We start from the raw sequence: 19,002 nt of genomic DNA, 5'->3' as shown, positions 1-19,002 counted from the left end.
TTCCTCACTCAAGTGTGAATGAGCTTCTCGTATTAACAATCTGATAAAATATGACAAAGCATTCTTTGACATAGGTAAGGATGGTTTCTTAACCGAACACCATAACGCTTCAGATTTACCTCTTAAGGCTTAGTACGAGCTAAATAGAACTTAAGAGCTCTAACGGGGCATAATACTCTCTCTAACTCGTTGCCTACGATCTTTGATAAGCTAGGAATATCAAAAGATTTAGGCCAAGGACGAGAAGGCAGTTCATTCTTGGCTAGGAAACCAAGTTGAAGAGAACAAGTGGCTTTTTCTGTCGAAAAACCGATGTTCTTGCTGAAGGCATGAAGCTCACTGACTCTTTTAGCTGAGGCCAAGCACACCAGGAAAAGAGTCTTAAGAGTGCGATCCTTCAGGGAGGCTGAATGTAAAGGCTCAAACCTGTCTGACATGAGGAATCTTAGGACCACGTCTAAATTCCATCCAGGTGTAGCCAAACGACGTTCCTTAGAGGTCTCAAAAGACTTAAGGAGATCTTGTAGATCTTTATTGTTGGAAGATCTAAGCCTCTATGCCGGAAGACCGAAGCCAACATGCTCCTGTAGCCCTTGATCGTGGGAGCTGAAAGGGAGCGAACTCTTCTCAGGTATAAGAGAAAATCAGCGATTTGGGCTACAGAGGTACTGGACAAGGATACAGATACTGACTTGCACCAGTCTCGGAAGATTTCCCACTTCGATTGGTAAACTCTAATGGTAGAAGCTCTCCTCGCTCTTGCAATCACACTGGCTGCCTCCTTCGAAAAGCCTCTAGCTCTCGAGAGTCTTTCGATAGTCTGAAGGCAGTCAGACGAAGAGCGTGGAGGCTTTGGTGTACCTTCTTTACGTGTGGCTGACGTAATAGGTCTACTCTTAGAGGAAGACTTCTTGGAAAGTCTACCAGCCATCGAAGTACCTCGGTGAACCATTCTCTCGCGGGCTAGAGGGGAGCAACTAACGTCAACCTTGTCCCTTCGTGAGAGGCGAATTTCTGCAGTACCTTGTTGACAATCTTGAATGGTGGGAATGCGTATAGGTCTAGGTGAGACCAATCTAGGAGAAAGGCATCTATATGTATTGCTGCTGGGTCTGGGACTGGAGAGCAATAGATTGGAAGCCTCTTGGTCATCGAGGTTGCAAAGAGGTCTATGGTGGGTTGACCCCAAGTCGCCCAAAGCTTCTTGCACACATCCTTGTGGAGGGTCCATTCGGTTGGAATTACCTGACCTTTCCGACTGAGACAATCTGCTAGAACGTTCAAGTCGCCCTGGATAAACCTCGTTACTAGGGAGATGCCTCGATCTCTTGACCAAATGAGCAGGTCCCTTGCGATCTCGTACAGTGTCAGGGAGTGGGTACCTCCTTGTTTGGAAATGTACGCCAAGGCTGTGGTGTTGTCCGAGTTGACCTCCACCACTTTGTCTCGAAGGAGACTCTCGAAGCTTATCAAGGCCAGGTGAACTGCCAAAAGCTCCTTGCCGTTGATATGCATGCTCCTCTGACTTGAGGTCCACAGACCTGAGCATTCCCGACCGTCCAGTGTCGCACCCCAACCCAAATCCGATGCGTCTGAGAAGAGAACGTGGTTTGGTTTCTGAACTGCTAGGGGAAGTCCCTCTCGTAGACTGATATTGTCTTTCCACCAATTCAGGCAAGTCTTTACTGTTTCGGAAATCAGGATTGAGACCGCCTCTAGCGTCTTGTCCTTTTTCCAGTGAAAAGCTAGATGGAATTGTAGAGGTCGGAGGTGTAGCTTTCCTAGCGAGACAAACTGCTCCAGGGATGATAGAGTTCCTACTAGACTCATCCAATCCCTGACTGAGCAACGTTCTCTCTTCAACATCTTTTGGATTACGAGCAGGGCTTGATCTATTCTGGGGGCCGACGGAAAAGCCCAAAAAACTGGACTGCGAATCTCCATCCCTAAATACAGAATAGTTTGGGATGGGATCAGCTGGGACTTTTCCAAGTTGACCAGAAGTCCCAATTCCTTGGTCAGATCTAAAGTCCAATTGAGATCCTTCAGACAGCGATGACTGGACGAGGCTCTGAGAAGCCAGTCGTCCAAATAAAGGGAGGCTCGGATACCCGATAAATGTAGGAATTTTGCCACATTCCTCATAAGCCTCGTAAACACGAGAGGAGCAGGACTTAGGCCAAAGCACAGGGCCCGAAACTGGTACACCACATTGTCGAACACAAATCTCAGAAAAGGTTGGGAATCTGAGTGAATGGGGATGTGGAAGTAAACGTCTCTTAGGTCGAGAGAGACCATCCAGTCTCCCTTTCTGACCGCTGCTAAGACTGACTTCGTGGTCTCCATGGTGAACTTTGTCTTTGTGACAAAGACATTCAGAGCACTGACGTCTAGCACCGGTCTCCAACCCCCTGTCTTCTTCGGTACTAGGAAGAGACGGTTGTAAAACCCCGGTGATTGAAGGTCCGAGACTTTGACCACCGCTCCCTTCTCTAGCAAAAGAGACACTTCTAGTTTCAGGGCTTGTCTCTTTGCTTCCTCTCGGTACCTGGGAGAGAGATCGATGGGGGACGTCGCTAGACGAGGTTTGCGTACAAATGGGATTTTGTACCCCTCTCTGAGCAACCTCACAGACTGTTGATCTGCGCCTCTCTTCTCCCAGGCTTGCCAGAAGTTCTTGAGTCTGGCACCTACTGCTGTCTGAAGCTGCGGGCAGTCAGACTCTGCCCTGCGAGGACTTGGCTCCTTTCCTTTCCTCTCTTCCCTTCGGCACGAGTACTTCCCCTGCTGGGGGCTCTGCCACGAAAGGGCGGAATAAACCTGGACGCTGGAGTGTCTATCCTAGGTCTAGCAGACAAGGCAGACGAAGGGGTCCCTTTGCGAGCCGAGGACGCAACCAAGTCATGGGTGTCCTTCTGCACTAGAGACAACGCTATTTCCTTAACTAAAAGTTCAGGAAACAAGAACTTAGACAAAGGGGCAAAGAGTAGCTCAGATCGTTGACAGGGCGTCACTCCTGCTGACAGAAAAGAGCACAGAGACTCTCGTTTCTTTAGGACTCCTGACGTAAACGAGGCGGAGAGCTCGTTGGATCCATCGCGGATGGCCTTATCCATGCAGGACATAATGAGTAAGGAGACATCTCTATTGGCTGATGAGATTTTCCTACTCAAGGCTCCCAAACACCAGTCAAGGAAGTTAAAAACTTCAAAAGCCCTAAAGATGCCTTTAAGTAGATGGTCCAGGTCTGAGGATGACCAACTAATCTTCGAGCGTCTCATGGCTAGGCGGCGGGGAGAGTCTACAAGACTTGAGAAGTCGCCCTGGGCAGAGGCAGGAACTCCCAAGCCGAGAACTTCTCCCGTGGCATACCAGACGCTCGATCTAGACGAGAGTTTAGATGGGGGGAAGGCAAAGGCCGTCTTCCCTAAACTCCTCTTGGTTTCCAACCAATCGCCTAACAGCCGTAAAGCTCTCTTGGATGAGCGAGAGAGAACGAGTTTTGTAAAGGCTGGCATGGCAGCAGGTACGCCTAAAACAAACTCAGACGGCGGCGAACGAGGAGCCACAGAGACAAAGTGTTCAGGGAACAACTCTTTAAAAATGAGCATGACCTTTTTAAAGTCCATAGATGGCGGAACTGCTCTAGGCTCATCAATATCTGAAGGATGATCCTCAGGCTGAGGGTCAGCAACGTCCTCATCCGAAAGTTCCTCATCCGAAAGTTCCTCATCTGATGAGAAACAAGCAAAGGGGTTGGCAATGCTTGACACGCAGCGTCCGCCCGCACTGGTGCATAAGTGGCGGAGCAGGACGCAGCGTCCTGAAACTGCTGAACAGTCTGGGAACTGTCAACAACAACAGGTGCGTGAGGACGCACAGCGTCCACCCGAGACTGCTTAGACCGCCTGGGTTGTGCAGTCAACACAACTCTAGGTTGCCGAGGTTGACGCACCGCGTCAAAACAAGTCAACTCTGATGGTTGGCGAACGTCCTGAACGTCACCAGCCGCATCAGCGAGTTGCTTAACGTCCACATGCGGCTGAAAATCCACACGAGACCGCATCGGGTGTGGAACAACCCCAACTGGTTGACGTGAGATGGCTACACCAACGTCAACAGGACGCACAACAGAACGCTTGGGTGGCTGACGGCCAGTATCTCCATGAGATAAACGGCTAGGTTCAACGGAAACCTTCTCTGCGTTGTAGTCTTCCATAAGGGACGCAAGCTTAGACTGCATGTCCTGCAGTATAACCCATTTAGGGTCTACGGTAACGGGTGCGGTAACAGACGGGGTTAGCGTCTGAGACGGCACAACTTTGCCTTGCTTAGGCGGCGAGCAGTCATCCGATGACAGCAACGGGTCCGAACTGTCCCAAAGACTACATCCGGGACGTTGGACCTGTCCTGAAGGGACCGACTTGCGTTTCAAAGGCCTAGAAACCTTGCTCCATGGTTTCTTGCGTGAAACGCCTTCAGAAGACGAGGTAAAAATGGGCTCTCTCGTCTTATGGTAGGGGCGATCTTGACGAGATACGCCTGATACCATAGAGGGAACGTCTGTTCGCTGATCAAGGCCTCTCGAACCCATAAGTCGTACGACATTGCTTCTCCCCTGGGCTTGGGAGCTTGCAAGAGGTCCCGGACTAGGTGAACGACAGGCACGAACAGACGAACCCTCGGTCGCAACACTGTTCACAACACTTTGCGCACTAATCACTTTCCCACTTTCCGCCGTGGCACTATGGCACTTAAGTTCCTTCACGTCAGCCATGAGTTGATTACGGTCACTTGCTAACGCTTCAACTCTCTCCCCCATGGCATGAATAGCACGTAACATGTCTTGCATAGACGGTTCCTGAGTGCTAGAAGGGGGGTTAGGAACAACCACTACAGGGGAAGGATTAGGTTCAGGGGCATGTGGAGAGGAAAAATCTACGGACCTAGATGAACTTCTCCTTACCCTATCTCTCTCTAGTCTGCGCGTATACTTATCATACTCGATCCAATCGAATTCCGAAAGGCCCACGCATTCCTCACACCGATCTCCCAATTGACAGGTTTTACCCCGACAATTGGAACAAACAGTATGAGGGTCGAGAGAAGCCTTTGGAAGACGCCTATTACAGCCCCTAGCATTACACTTTCGAAATCTAGGTACTTGAGAAGGGTCAGCCATTTTGAATTAGTCAAAGAAAATTCCAAAAACAATCCAAGTCATCAACAAATAATCCGATTCAATAAAGAGTTCAAGAGTTTATGTTGAGGAAAAACACCTGTACTGCGAAAGCTCAAACCAAAATAAAGTACTTCACCAAATATGATGGGAAAACTCCAGGTTCTACAGCGAGTATAAGTACGTCTTGTCGTCAACGTCGACAGAGAAGAATTGAAGGTTTTGTTTACATACAAGAGTGGTATCTGGCCGACAGTTGGCGCTGGTGGGCACACCCGCAACCTGCATAGCGATCGCTCGCGAGTTTTTTGAGTATGTTGTCTGTCGAGCCGCAGAGTTGTAGCTATTATATATTCACCGGCTAAGTTAAATATTTAAAATTTGATATTGGTGAAAACTGCGTGGATGTAAAAGGAACATTCTACTGTCAAACACCGAAGTGGGGATGGATGGGAGAAGAAAGAGTAGGCTATTGAGGTGTCGGTGGTGAAATTATGAATTGGTTTAATTGTGTTTTTTATGCAATTTATGCAACACTACAGTATCCTCAAACCAAAGGCACTATCCACCCAAAGGGGAGAGAAAAAAATTATGACCTTACCTGTAGTTTTTGATCTTGTTCCCTCTGCCACTTATTCTTCATATCTCTGACTAGATTAACCGTCTTCCTCTCTGTTTCCAAGCGATCTTTCCTCTCTAAAGCTAAATCCCTTTTGTAAGTCTGAAAAAAGAGGGTACAAAATAAAAAATAAATACTATACTAAGATATACTTTATCGTGCAATTTCTATTGATCAAAAACAAAAAATTTAATATTCCTTAATTATTTTCCACTTAAGAGAAATTAAATTATACATTCAGGTTTTCATACGGGTTAAACTTGTGCTCACACTTTTATCAATAAAATATAAAATCCTAATAAAGATAATATACAATTACCTCTTCACAACAAAAGGTTTATTTACCAATTTACCCTACTATGTACTCAAGATGCGATATTTACCACCATCCACAAGAAAGAATCTTACCGCTGCAATCTTTTCTTTGGCGACATTCTCGTCTTCCAGACGCTGTCTTTCCTTCTCTAAGAATTCCACTCTGGTTTCTGCTTCGACTAATTTCCGCTTCATGGCAACATTATGGCGATTCAGTTCACTCTCCGTCAAATTTTTGAGCTGAAAATGTAGTCCTCTTTTAGACACTAGACATGACTTTTGGTCACCAATGATTAACCCTTTTAACCCCCAAGGACGTACGGGTACGTTTCACAAAAGCCATCCCTTTACCCCCATGGACGTACCGGTACGTCCTTGTAAAAAAATGCTATAAAATTTTTTTTTTCATATTTTTGATAATTTTTTGAGAAAATTCAGGCATTTTCCAAGAGAATGAGACCAACCTGACCTCTCTATGACAAAAATTAAGGCTGTTAGAGCAATTTAAACAAAAAAAATATACTGCAAAATGTGCTGGGAAAAAAATAACCCCCTGGGGGTTAAGGGTTGGAAATTTCCAAATAGCCTGGGGGTAAAAGGGTTAAACGAAGAAAGAGATTCTGTCAAGCAAGATATACAATAAGACCCAAGCTACCTGATTTTATTAATTAACAGGAATTTACATAAGGAATGCTTCCATATTGTAAGACATATTACTTAAAAACTGCTTTAGCTGTTATGGCCTAAATAAGGGTGCAATTTAGCAAAGAGAGTGTGCCTAGCAGATCCTCCGCCTCTGTATGACTAGAGGTTATTTGATGATTTATTTAAGAGTAATGAATTTATTATTCAACTGCTATTAGCTAATTTTCCTTTCATTCATTCATCTCTTTCATTAACATTTTTACTGCACATGCACCAAGATTGTGCTGGAATAAAGAATAACTTCAATAATATAGTTACATTTTCATCTTTTCTTTATCATCTTAAACATCCCTTGTAATCTTATACAGTGCTATCTCCTTTTTCTTATACCATACTAAAGTTCATGTAAAAAAAGTCTTATACAAACAAAGATTAGTGCTTTTCAACTGTTTATGAATGGGGTACTGTGCTAGTAAAAGCCTATATTATAGCAAGACCTGAAAATGTTTTCTGTTGACAGATACCAAGTCTTTTTAAGTCACACTTCATCTGTTTTTTAGAATACCTATGAAATAAGATCCTTGCGTTCTATTTCCAGTTAGTCCATCAACACAAGAATCTTAAGGATAGCAATCAATTCTTTTCATTAGTTATCTAGGAAACAAATTCTTTTTCATAACTGGTTGAATGCAACATGTCAGAATTGTTATGTTTCATATATATATATCTACCATGTAATATCGAACAAAACTTATCAAATATCTCAAATTTCTCCTTTAGATACAATCTGTCAATTAATAATGCTTAAAAGTTAAGGAAATTATGAAATAATACACTTGTTTTAAAAAAAAAATCAAAATACAAAATGTGCCAAAATCTTGTTAATACCTGGAGTCTTAATTCGTGGTTCTCCTTCTTCTGAGTCTTCAGTTGTGCTTCCAAATGAGACGGTTCTTTCATTGATTCTTCGACAGCCGAAATATCTTGGCAAATACTTATCCTTCTAGACTCCCTGTAACACAAAAAGCATTCATAAAAGGATTTAGCATTATGAAAATGTAATCATGAGAGCAAAATGCTTGAATTCACATATAAAGAGCAAAAAATATATGCCAACATTGCATAGGAATGAATATGATCTCAAGCTACTGTTCATATGTGATACAATGCTATGGAGCAATGCTTGCTGGATGGACTATCATTTTCCTTAATAATTATGCTTGGAGTATTTCCCTGACCAGAAGAAAATGCTAAGTCAGTGAACACCATGATATACTCACGTTTCTAGATGTTCGTTGTGCCTGCTGTAGGTGAAACCTATGAATGGTAAATTCTTCCCGGTGAAGCCATGTCTGGTCCTGAAGGCATCTACATCAGGCACTCTTCTCTCATTCTCAAACTCTTCAAAATTGCTTGTGTCATCTACACTGTTTACAACAGGTACAAATGATGGCTGAGCTGCAAAGAAATGTTTGATTACTTGAAATAGAAAGAATAATTACGATGTACTGTATTGGGAAAACCTAACTTTAGTCTTGGTGGATTCTAATAATAACAGACCATTTAAAATACTACAAATTTTAGTAATGTGTAATTTGTATTTTTCTTAGCTATACAAACCTAATTCATTTATATGGATTTACTCCTATATTGATTCTCTATGACTAGAAAGAAAGTAAAGGTGCCGAACTGGTAACTATATAATAGGTTACTAAGGAACTCAACAACAGTACTGCACAGTGCTACGAGCTGTTACAAGGCAAGCTTCACTCTATCCTGGTCAAGACTTATGGGATGGATAAGGCGAGACTTTTGCCTAAATGACGGGTTCCTATAGCTACGAAAAATATAAATTGTATTAAAAATTTATATGGGGAGTCTTCCTTAGGTGGAAGTCTCCACCAAGAGGAGGTCACCTTAAGCTGTATACCATTAAAAATGGAAAGATAGAATAAATAACTATATGACTATTTACAGACCGACCAGCTTGTAAAGAGGCAGGGCCTAAGTGTCAGTTCCCTATAAGACCTTGACCTAACTAGCAATGATACATTGCCAAGAACAGGCATAAAGATGATTATGTCAACATATAAAACATACTGGATAAAGACAGGTCACTCACCTGCATTAGGGGGTGGTCAGTGAGAGTACTTCTAGGTTCACATTTGAAGGATGCAGATACACGCTGATTTGATTCACTTTTTCTGAGCAGTTCTTGGGGAACACCAAGGTTGCGGCAAGACCACACACGTCATGTGCTCAAGGGGGAGTAGAGAAATTCTGAGACGAACCACGAGAATTCTCAGGAGGAGAGAATGCTGAGGAAGCCCGGCCGTACGAGGCAAGCCGGACTCGTAAGAACGAGTAGGGCAAAGGTATGGATCTTCCAACAAGGCTGCCTCAGTGCGTGGGGAAAAGGCAATCTCAACTCGAGTGAGGTGTTTTCGGGTGAGAATGAAAGGAAGACTTAGGACATTTTCAAAAGCAAAAAGTCATCCTTCTGCTAGAACTCTAACACAAAGGATACATGTGAAATCACAAAAGGATCTATAGAGATCAAAGTATCACATAATCCATTGTGGAGTAAGTTATGATCTTAGAGCGGTAAGAGGAAAGATCTGGCTCTTAACCCGACAAGGAGAGAAGTGAAGCTTGTCTGACTGCAGCTTGTAGCACTGCCCAGCAGTGGTGTTTCTTAGTAACTTATTATATCGTTGCCAGTTAAGCACCTTTTCCTTCTTTCTGATCATAGAGAATTGACAAAGGAGTAAACCCACATAAATAACTTTTTAGTTTGTATTTAGGTAGGAATAAAGTCCAATAATATAAATAATATAAATAATAATAGAAATTCCAATCTGAGGCAAATCAGCGAAAGGAATTCCATGTGAGCTGTCTAAGCATTCCCAATTCTCTTCCAAGTATCATGCAAGATTTATGAAATCAGAATGTGATTATGCAGAAAGTTAAATTTGTTTTTAAAAGAAACACATTTTAAAACTTCGTAAAATTCTCATAATTCAGATCAACTTTTAATTTCCATGTAAAAATAATTATAAAAACCGAACTTCACTAAACTATTTCCTCAATAAAATAACCAAAGCCAGACTTTATATAATACATCAAAAGGGCAACTCAAATGAACTATGCAAAATTAAAGAAGTACTCACAGTTTCTCAAATCATTCCAATTGACATGCAAGAAAAAACTGTGCTGGATGATCGCTGGGTACGTCAGACGATGATTTGAATCCTTAAGGAGACCCTTTATCAATTCCTTCATTAGACTGCTCGCCGTATTCTCGCTGTCGTCAAATTCTAAGTTTTTCTGCAATATGGAAGATAATTAATGGTAGAAAGGATTCAACACACTCCTCAACCTGATACATCAAATATTAATTACAAGATGACCCTATAGTAGATTGTTAAATCTAATTCATATGTATTGCCTGTTCCCACAATTGTGTTTAATGCCTACGTGGCCTTTTCCCGTCGTTTTTGTGACACCAGAGCTTATTGGTGGGGACTAAGTGGCGTGTGTCCTAGTATTTGGGAAGCTGGTGAGAAAAAAGGAAGGTTAACTACGAACCTTTCGTTACTACCAGAAGACAGCAAAAAGTTTCAAGTGCTTTTGTCAGTTGGAAGAAAATAGAAAGCAAATTGGTGCAATATATACAAACCTTTATGGTTTCCTTTCAAATAGTAGCCATATGAACGCAACAATTCTGCCGAGTGTTACCGCATGTAGAAAAGATACACAAGTGATTTATTTAATACTTACAAGGAGCTTCATTAGTATATTTACTACTTTTTGTAATTGAGTTGTTTGACTGTGGAATAAGGATTTCTACAATAAGTGTACAACAATTTTGTGGGGTTCTCATAAATAAGGCTTGGTTCATGGTGTCAAGATTATTGGATTGAGGATCCTAGATATTAAGTAGTGCCTTCCCAATGGTTTTTTCATTGTATTGTATTATACAGTATGTGAAATTCTGTAGTACATTACCCATTGTATAAAAACTAGCTAAGGTTAGGTTTGATAACTATTATTGAAGACAAAACTGAATGTAAATGAATGTATGTAATTGTATGTGTATAAATAGTTGAATAAAGTAGTATATAAGTAAAAGTGTGTGTGATTGTAGTCTATAGTATGTAACCTAAAGTACGCAACAACCCCCAATGGTTACTTCATGCAGCCAGTAACTATTTTGAGTATCTGACTTTTTAGAATACGGAGTATCATCAAACTTATAAAGAACATAATCAGACATAAAAGGCCAAAGCAAAAGTAGAAGGCTAGGATGAGAAAAAATCAAATAAACTTGGGAATAAAAGAATCACACAAAAATATCATTGCATAAGCTGCAATCATGAAAATAAAAAAAGGAGTCCTTAATTGTTTGAAAATTAACCCCTGAACTATGCTATGTTCATAATGAATAAGCAAACACTGTTAACCCTTTTACCACCAGGCTATTTGGAAATTTCCAACCCTTAACCCCCAGGGGGTTATTTTTTTCCAAGCACATTTTGCAGTATATTTTTTTTAAATTGCTCTAACAGCCTTAATTTTTGTCATAGAGAGGTCAGGTTGGTCTCATTCTCTTGGAAAATGCCTGAATTTTCTCAAAAAATTATAAAAAATATGAAAAAAAAAATTTTAGAGCATTTTTCTGCAAGGACGTACCGGTACGTCCATGGGGGTAAAGGGATGGCTTTTGTGAAATGTACCAGTACGTCCTTTGGGGGTAAAAGGGTTAATAAACAAAATACAAAATCAACCATACCTGATGATTCATAATGTTGTTGTATGTAGCCACCACATTATCACCTCTGAATGGCGTATACCCATAGCACATTTCATAAGCCATGATACCAAGAGACCAGAAGTCACACTCCACCTGAAACGACGCAATCTCGGTTACTATACGCAATTTTCTAGTTGTCAAATTTCTAGATTTTTTGCTTGATTTATTATGACTTTTTAATCTGGTTACACCGAATTAAAATAGCTAGAAATAGAATAAGAACCTAGTGCAAGGATGTCTCGATATGAGTAATCATCAATATTCATGCCAAAACTGACCTTGAAATAAAAAAAAAAAAATTATTTCTTTCCTTTCACATTACAATTACGTATCAATAAAAAATTCTGAAATCATTAGATTATATATTTAGAGGGAAAATATAAATACGTTACAAAAAGTAAATTGTAAATTCAATTAAAAGTTCTACTAAACGTCCCCTTTTTTTTTCTCATTTGTTTGATGTTGGCTAATCCCCAATATTGGGGGAAGTGCCTTGGTAAATAGATAGAAGGTATTTTGACAAAGGAAAAATCTATTTCTGGGGAGATACCTGTGACGCCCGGTGAAAAGGGTCCATCCTTACACTTTTCTGATATAAATACTTCTAAATATACCAGAGAAAGTTAAAGCATGGAATGCAGAGGTTACTAGCCTCGCGCGAACACCCAGTGGGCGTCATGTATAAAGCAGGGGCGTGTGAAAACCACTATTCACAGGCTGTCTTCCATTTAGATAATTCCTTCATCAAAGGGAAGGGCCGTAACAGAGGCCCTAAATAGATAGATATAGACTAAACTCAATGAAGGAAACATTCATTAAATGAAAATCGAGAATAAAAAAAAAATGCACTCTTGGCTTAGATTAGTATGTTAAAAATATCTACCTCTCCAGCAAAAATAAGAATGATTGTAAAAGATCACCAGTAAGCAGGAGCAGATGGAAAATCATAAAAGACTTCAATCTATCCTTGGCATGTATAAAGTCATACAAACCTGGTAAGTAAAATATGGCTTCTTATCAAAGATTGAGATAGCTTAGACATTTAATGATTTGTCAGGAAGAGCAGCATTATAATACTGAGGAAGTATTACAGAAAAAATTCATTTAGTGGCCTCATAAAATAAGGAAAATGCATATTTCAATACTGTACATAAGACCATAGATGAATTCAAGAACAAAGTCTACTGCACTAAAATCGTCCCATGGCTTTCCTCTTGGTAAGGGTAGAAGAGACTCTTTAGCTATGTTAAGCAGCTCTTCTAGGACGACACTCCAAAATCAAACCATTGTTCTCTAGTCTTAAGTAGTGCCACAACCTCTGTACCATGGTCTACACAGTCATGGGTTAGAGTTCTCTTGCTTGAGGGTACACTCAAGCCCACTATTCTATCATATTTCTCTTCCTATTGTTATTTTGAAGTTTTTATAGTTTATATATCAAAAATTTATTTTAATGTTGTTAGTGTTCTTAAACTTCTATTGTACTGTAGTTTATTTCCTTTCCTCCCTGGGCTATTTTTCCCTGTTGGAGCCCTTGGGCTTATAGCATCCTGCTTTTCCAACTAGGTTTGTTAGCTTACCAAGTAGTAATAATAATAATAATAATAATAATGACCAAAAACATCATGGAGAGAATTCATTTCCAATCTACTGTATTCTCGAGAAGGGAAAATGTTAAGAAAAGATGCCACCAATGGTTAATTACCCCATATGACATGCTGCTTCCGGGCTTCTCATTCACAAACAAAACTTCTGGAGCAATGTAATCTGGCGTCCCCACTGGCATTTTGCTTCTCACAATACCCGACGACGTTAGTCTAGCAGCCGAGCCAAAATCGGCAAGCTTAATGTGCCCACAACGGTCTATGAGGATATTTTCAGGTTTGATGTCTCTGGAGCATGAAAAAAAAAAATTAAATAGATAAAAATATGGCACACTATAAATTACGCTAAATATCTTCACATGAATCAAAGGAATTCCCATAAGCAAAAAGGGGAAGACAAGTACTGTATAGTTAAATAGAAATCATTTTTTTTTTCTTTTCATTTATCCCTTGTTTATATCTATCAACAATTTTATAGCCTCCAGCTTTGCCCAAATTTTAAAGTAATTTCTCTCCAGGTCTTCCTAGTTTTGTTTCTTCTAGTAACTCTCACTCAGTAGTTTTCAACACGGTTGGTATGAGGCTATATTACTGAGATGCTCAGGAGAGGTGCTCGCTTGGCTTAAGCCTAGAACATATTCATGTCAGTTAGGTAAAAGCACTTGATCATAAAATCATTGCCTCGCACAATATACATAATTTATCATTTTTAAATTCACTGAAGATGATAAAGGGATTTTACAGTTTCTGATGCATGCCAAATTATACATAACTTACAGACGGATAGTCTACATTCAACATTATAGTTTTTTATTTCCCTTTGCATACTAATACATCTGCATACCTTTTCTGTTTTCTATGATTATTTACTCTCCTTTCCTACATTTTTTTACGCTGATGAATACACTGTATCATAATTCATTTGTAGTAATTCTTTCAATTTTCTTTGCGTTTAATGTCAATTTCTTTTTATCACAAATGAACTCTACTTAATCGAAGATCACCATTAGATAAAAGTACTGTATTACAATATTTCATTAAAAACTTGATGCATCCTTCAGCCCTGTATTCTTCTATACGGTAGAGACATTTTCACCGACAAAGAAAATGAAGAGGATTTGAGAAAGTTGCATTGTTGTGTCCAGAAGTTGGAGAATAAACCGAGACCTCAAAGACAGATGTGGTTTATACATTTGATGAGATGGGATAAGGAACAATTAATCAGTATAGTAGTATATATTGAATTAGTAAGATTAAGACCAGTAGAAAAGCCAAAGAAAACATGGAAAATTATAATAAAAAATGTCTTAGACATTTGCAAAATATATACATGACAGACCAAGTGCTGACTGCTGAACTCATGAGACAAAGAGCTTTGGGAAGACCTACAAAGGATTAGGATAGATACTTCAAGGAATACCTCGACAGGGAAGGAATTAAAACGGATACATAGATGGATTTAGCGCAAGATAAAGGGGACTGGAGACGTCTTTCGAGAGTGGTCGTGGGTCAACGAGTGGCCCAACAACCGGTGGAGTAGAGTATACTTAACAGAAGAGAGAGAAAGAACTTGCTTAAAGGAGAATTAGACTTAAGGCCCCGAGCACACTAGCCACTCTGTGGCACCACAAATGACCGTGCAAAGTGGTGGGCCAGAGCACACTAGCCACTTTTTAGAGCCACAAGTTGCGACCACATGTGGTTATTTTTTGAATACCCGGCCACATGTGGTTGCCACACCGATATCACTACATATGATTAGCAGCCACATGTGGTCGCCAGAGGTCGCTAGTGTGCTCTCGGCCAGCCACAAAACGCCACCACAAAATGCGCTGTTTGTGGCGGGGACGAGCGACAGCCTGCCACAGTCGCGAGCCACAGACACAAGTGTGATTGGCAAAGCTTGAAAACAATGGGAGAAAATATCCCCGCCACAAAACGCAGCCACTTGTGGCTCTACAAAGTCGCCAGTGTGCTTAGGCCCTAAAAGTGCTGATAAAGATATACTGACCCATCTCTACTCTAATGTACCCTTACTAATTGTGTGTGTATTATTGGGGAGGAATCAATTTCAAATGACCTCCAAATATGAGTGAAAATAACATACTGTTAACTTTTAATTGATTTACAAATTTACAAACAAAATATCTAAATAAAATTTGATGAAACAACTACTTGTTCACCCAAGTATTTCACTACCAACACTTGAAGTCAGCAAAAAATAATAACTTATCTTTGCAAATGCACTCATTAATAAAGATATCAGTGAGTTCAAAGAAATCAGAGTTGTTTCTAACTAGGCTAAGCTTTACTTAAATGACTCATTCTTCAGTGTAAAGTAAAAAAGAGTAACTATATGATTCATTTTTCAGTGCAAAGTAAAAAAGAGTAACTATATGATTCATTTTTCAGTGCTAAGTAAAAAAGATTAACTACATGATTCATTTTTTCAGTGCAAAGTAACATATAGAGTAACCAAATGATCCACTCTTCAGTGTAAAGTATAAATTAGAAATTTAAGGATTCGCCCATTTGACCTAGCACTGGGTCTGGGAGGGTCTTTCATTACAGAGGTACAACTGGACGGAAACCCCGCAATTGCATTATGAAATAGTAAAGAGGTTAAATGGGGTTAGGAACGAAGTGGTGTGGGTGAGAACGGGTGTAAGAAATGAGTTAGCAGCTAGAGTGGATATGAATGTGTTGAGGTGGTTTGGCCATGTTGAGAGAATGGAAAATGGCTGTCTGCTAAAGAAGGTGATGAATGCAAGAGTTGATGGGAGAAGTACGAGAGGAAGGCCAAGGTTTGGGTGGATGGATGGAGTGAAGGAAGCTCTGGGTGATAGGAGGATAGATGTGAGAGAGGCAAGAGAGCGTGCTAGAAATAGGAATGAATGGCGAACGATTGTGACGCAGTTCCGGTAGGCCCTGCTGCTGCCTCCGATGCCTTAGATGACCGCGGAGGTAGCAGCAGTAGGGGATTCAGCATTATGAAGCTTCATCTGTGGTGGATAATGTGGGAGGTTGGGCTGTGACACCCTAGCAGAACCAGCTGAACTCGGTTGAGTCCCTTGTTAGGCTGGGAGGAACGTAGAGAGTAGAGGTCCCCTTTTTGTTTTTGTTTCTTTGTTGTCGACTACCTCCCAAAATTGGGGGAAGTGCCTTGGTATATGTATGTAAAGAGGTTAAAAAGCAAGAAAGAAAATAACAAATGGGAACAGAAGATAAGAAGAAGACTAAAATGCGTACCAGTTTAGCTTAAGGGGCAATGCAGCAAAGACCCTTCTAAATTATGTGCTCATCGCGCTGCGCGAGATGCACTAATGGCATTTCCCACCTTACCTGTGCACATAGCCCATGGTATGCAGTGTATGAATGGCCTGAGTTACTTCTGCTAAATAAAATCGAGTCATGTCCTCCTCAAAAACATTGTCGTAACGATCTAGCAGGGAAAGTAAATCTCCACCAGGATGAAAATCCATGACTAGGTATAGTTGTTGATCGTCCTGAAAGAGTTAAAAGGAATTAAATAGTGTAGTCTACCCTACACACCCACAGGCTTACTTATTAGTACCATTGTCAAAAATAAAGAATCAAAACTTCACTTCTACTCTGGGTAAATTGCAACTGGAAAATTTAATAGGTTAGTAAATTAAATACAGTATATAAATAAAAAAAAAAAAAGCAATAGGTTCAGGGTACAGCCCATCCCCCCTATCTTGTAGTACCATTGTCAAAAATGAAGAATCAAAAATTCACTTCTACTCTGGGTAAATTGCAACTGGAAAATTTAATAGGTTAGCAAATTAAATACAGTATATAAATAAAAAAAAGCAATAGGTACAGGGTACAGCCCATACTCCCCTATCTTGAGAAATTATTTTACTTTGGCAAATATCATCATATAATCAGGTATTTCATAACTTTTACTACCTAACTTAAAATCAAGCTTTCTATTTCATACAAGAAAACTCTTCAAACTTACGATAAACTGAGAACACTTAAATTCCTTAACTCATGCCTCAAAATAATTTTTCTTCATAACTTTCAAATTCATAAAATTTTACAGTTTATACCAAGTTATTTTTAGCCCTCAGGGTAAGAAGACTGCACAGCTGTTGTGTGTCTTTTTGAAAACAGCTACTTTTTTTATTCACCAAGTAAGACAGAAAAGAACAGTCTAATTTGCCTCTCGCACTCTCTGAATGTTACCATTTTCTTATTTACATTTATATTAATGTTGTTACTCTTCTACCGCTAGAGAGTTAGGGGGTCCTTTGACTGGCCAGACAGTACCATATTGGATCCTTCTCTCTGGTTACGGTTCTTTCCCTTTGCCTACACAGACACCGAATAGTCTGGTCTATTCTTTACAGATTCTCCTCTGTCCTCATACACCTGACAACACTGAGATTACTAAACAATTCTTCTTCACCCCAGGGGTTAACTACGGCAATGTAATTGTTCAGTGGCTACTTTCCTCTTGGTAAGGGTAGAAGAGACTCTTTAGCTATGGTAAGCAGCTCTTCTAGGAGAAGGACACTCCAAAATCAAACCATTGTTCTCTAGTCTTGGGTAGTGCTATAGCCTCTGTACCATGGCCTTCCACTGTCTTGGGTTAGAGTTCTCTTGCTTGAGGGTACACTCAGGCACACTGTTGTATCTAGTTTCTCTTTCTCTTGTTTTGTTGAAGTTTTTATTGTTTATATAGGAAATATTTATTTAAATGTTGTTACTATTCTTAAAATATTTTATTTTTCCTAGTTTCCTTTCCTCACTGAGCTATTTTCCCTGTTGGGGCCCCTGGGCTTATAGCATCCTGCTTTTCCAACTAGGGTTGTAGCTTAGCATTTAATAATAATAATAATAATAATAATTAAGATATTTCATTTTTCCTTATTTCCTTTCCTCACTGGACTATTTTCCCTGTTAGAGCCACTAGGCTTATAGCATCCGGCTTTTCCAACTAGGGTTGTAGCTTAGCAAGTAAGAATAAGAAGAAGAAAGAATGTGTTATTGCTTGTACACCTCCTTTTCAAGTATTACTAAGCATGAAAGCCTCATGGTTTTGTGAAAAATATGATACACAGATAAATCTTTAGTCAATTATAAAACCTTTCTGGGGAAAATTGGTAAATCTGTTTAGAGCAATTTATCTTATAATAAATCATGCTCATTTCATTACTGTATTTCAGGAGTTGAAGGCTAATATCCTTCTTGCCAAACCTTGAAAGCAGTGTGTAACATTTATCTCTCCCTAGTCCCTAGTTACAACTAAAGACATGAAGAGTATTACTCAAAACTACCGCTTCACAGAATAATCTTGTGCTTTTCTTTCCCCATCTTCATTTACTATAATGTTACATATCCCTAAAACTGTATAGTCTGCATATACATTCAAATTTTTTCACCATGATCTTGGTTTGGTGCTTCAAACTTCCTGTGCAATTGGGCACCCGGAGGACTTTTATAACTTCTTGTACCATTTAAAAACACTATTTAGAATAGACAATTTATTTTAGCGAGGCAAACTTGCACCGACTCGCAGGGGTGCCCTTTTAGCTCGGAAAATTTCCTAATAGCTGATTGGTCGGAAGTATTTTTTTGTCCAAATACCATCACTGTTTTTAAATGATTACTAAGTAATGTAAATCAAAACTTATTTACTAACCTAAATTTCTACCTCAGATATAGTATATAGGTTTTGTCTATAAAAAATGTTAACGAATAAATATACAGTATCATAAAGTATCGTGATGGTAAATCTAAATTTAATAGCAACAACCGCCAAATTCAACAGCAGGAGCTTGTTTTCGGATGCACGTTG

The 19,002-nt window shown here is 39.9% G+C and overlaps 1 protein-coding gene across 1 annotated transcript in view; it reads right to left on the bottom strand.

Moving 5' to 3' along the window:
• Positions 1–19,002, bottom strand: part of sti (sticky) — a 103,784-nt gene that overhangs the window by 62,721 nt on the left and 22,061 nt on the right. Inside the window, exons 5-12 of the mRNA XM_068390971.1 lie at positions 16,518–16,681; positions 13,277–13,463; positions 11,551–11,664; positions 9,929–10,085; positions 8,039–8,216; positions 7,647–7,770; positions 6,207–6,353; positions 5,781–5,900 (exon numbers count right to left, since the gene is read on the bottom strand). Coding sequence (XP_068247072.1) covers positions 5,781–5,900; positions 6,207–6,353; positions 7,647–7,770; positions 8,039–8,216; positions 9,929–10,085; positions 11,551–11,664; positions 13,277–13,463; positions 16,518–16,681 — 1,191 coding nt within the window. The remainder of the gene's footprint in view (positions 1–5,780; positions 5,901–6,206; positions 6,354–7,646; positions 7,771–8,038; positions 8,217–9,928; positions 10,086–11,550; positions 11,665–13,276; positions 13,464–16,517; positions 16,682–19,002) is intronic.

This window comes from Palaemon carinicauda, chromosome 17, assembly GCF_036898095.1.
Source record: "Palaemon carinicauda isolate YSFRI2023 chromosome 17, ASM3689809v2, whole genome shotgun sequence".
Lineage (NCBI taxonomy): Eukaryota > Metazoa > Arthropoda > Malacostraca > Decapoda > Palaemonidae > Palaemon > Palaemon carinicauda.
The sequence above is the reverse complement of the archived record's forward strand: the minus strand, read 5'-3'. Positions and strand labels throughout refer to the sequence as shown.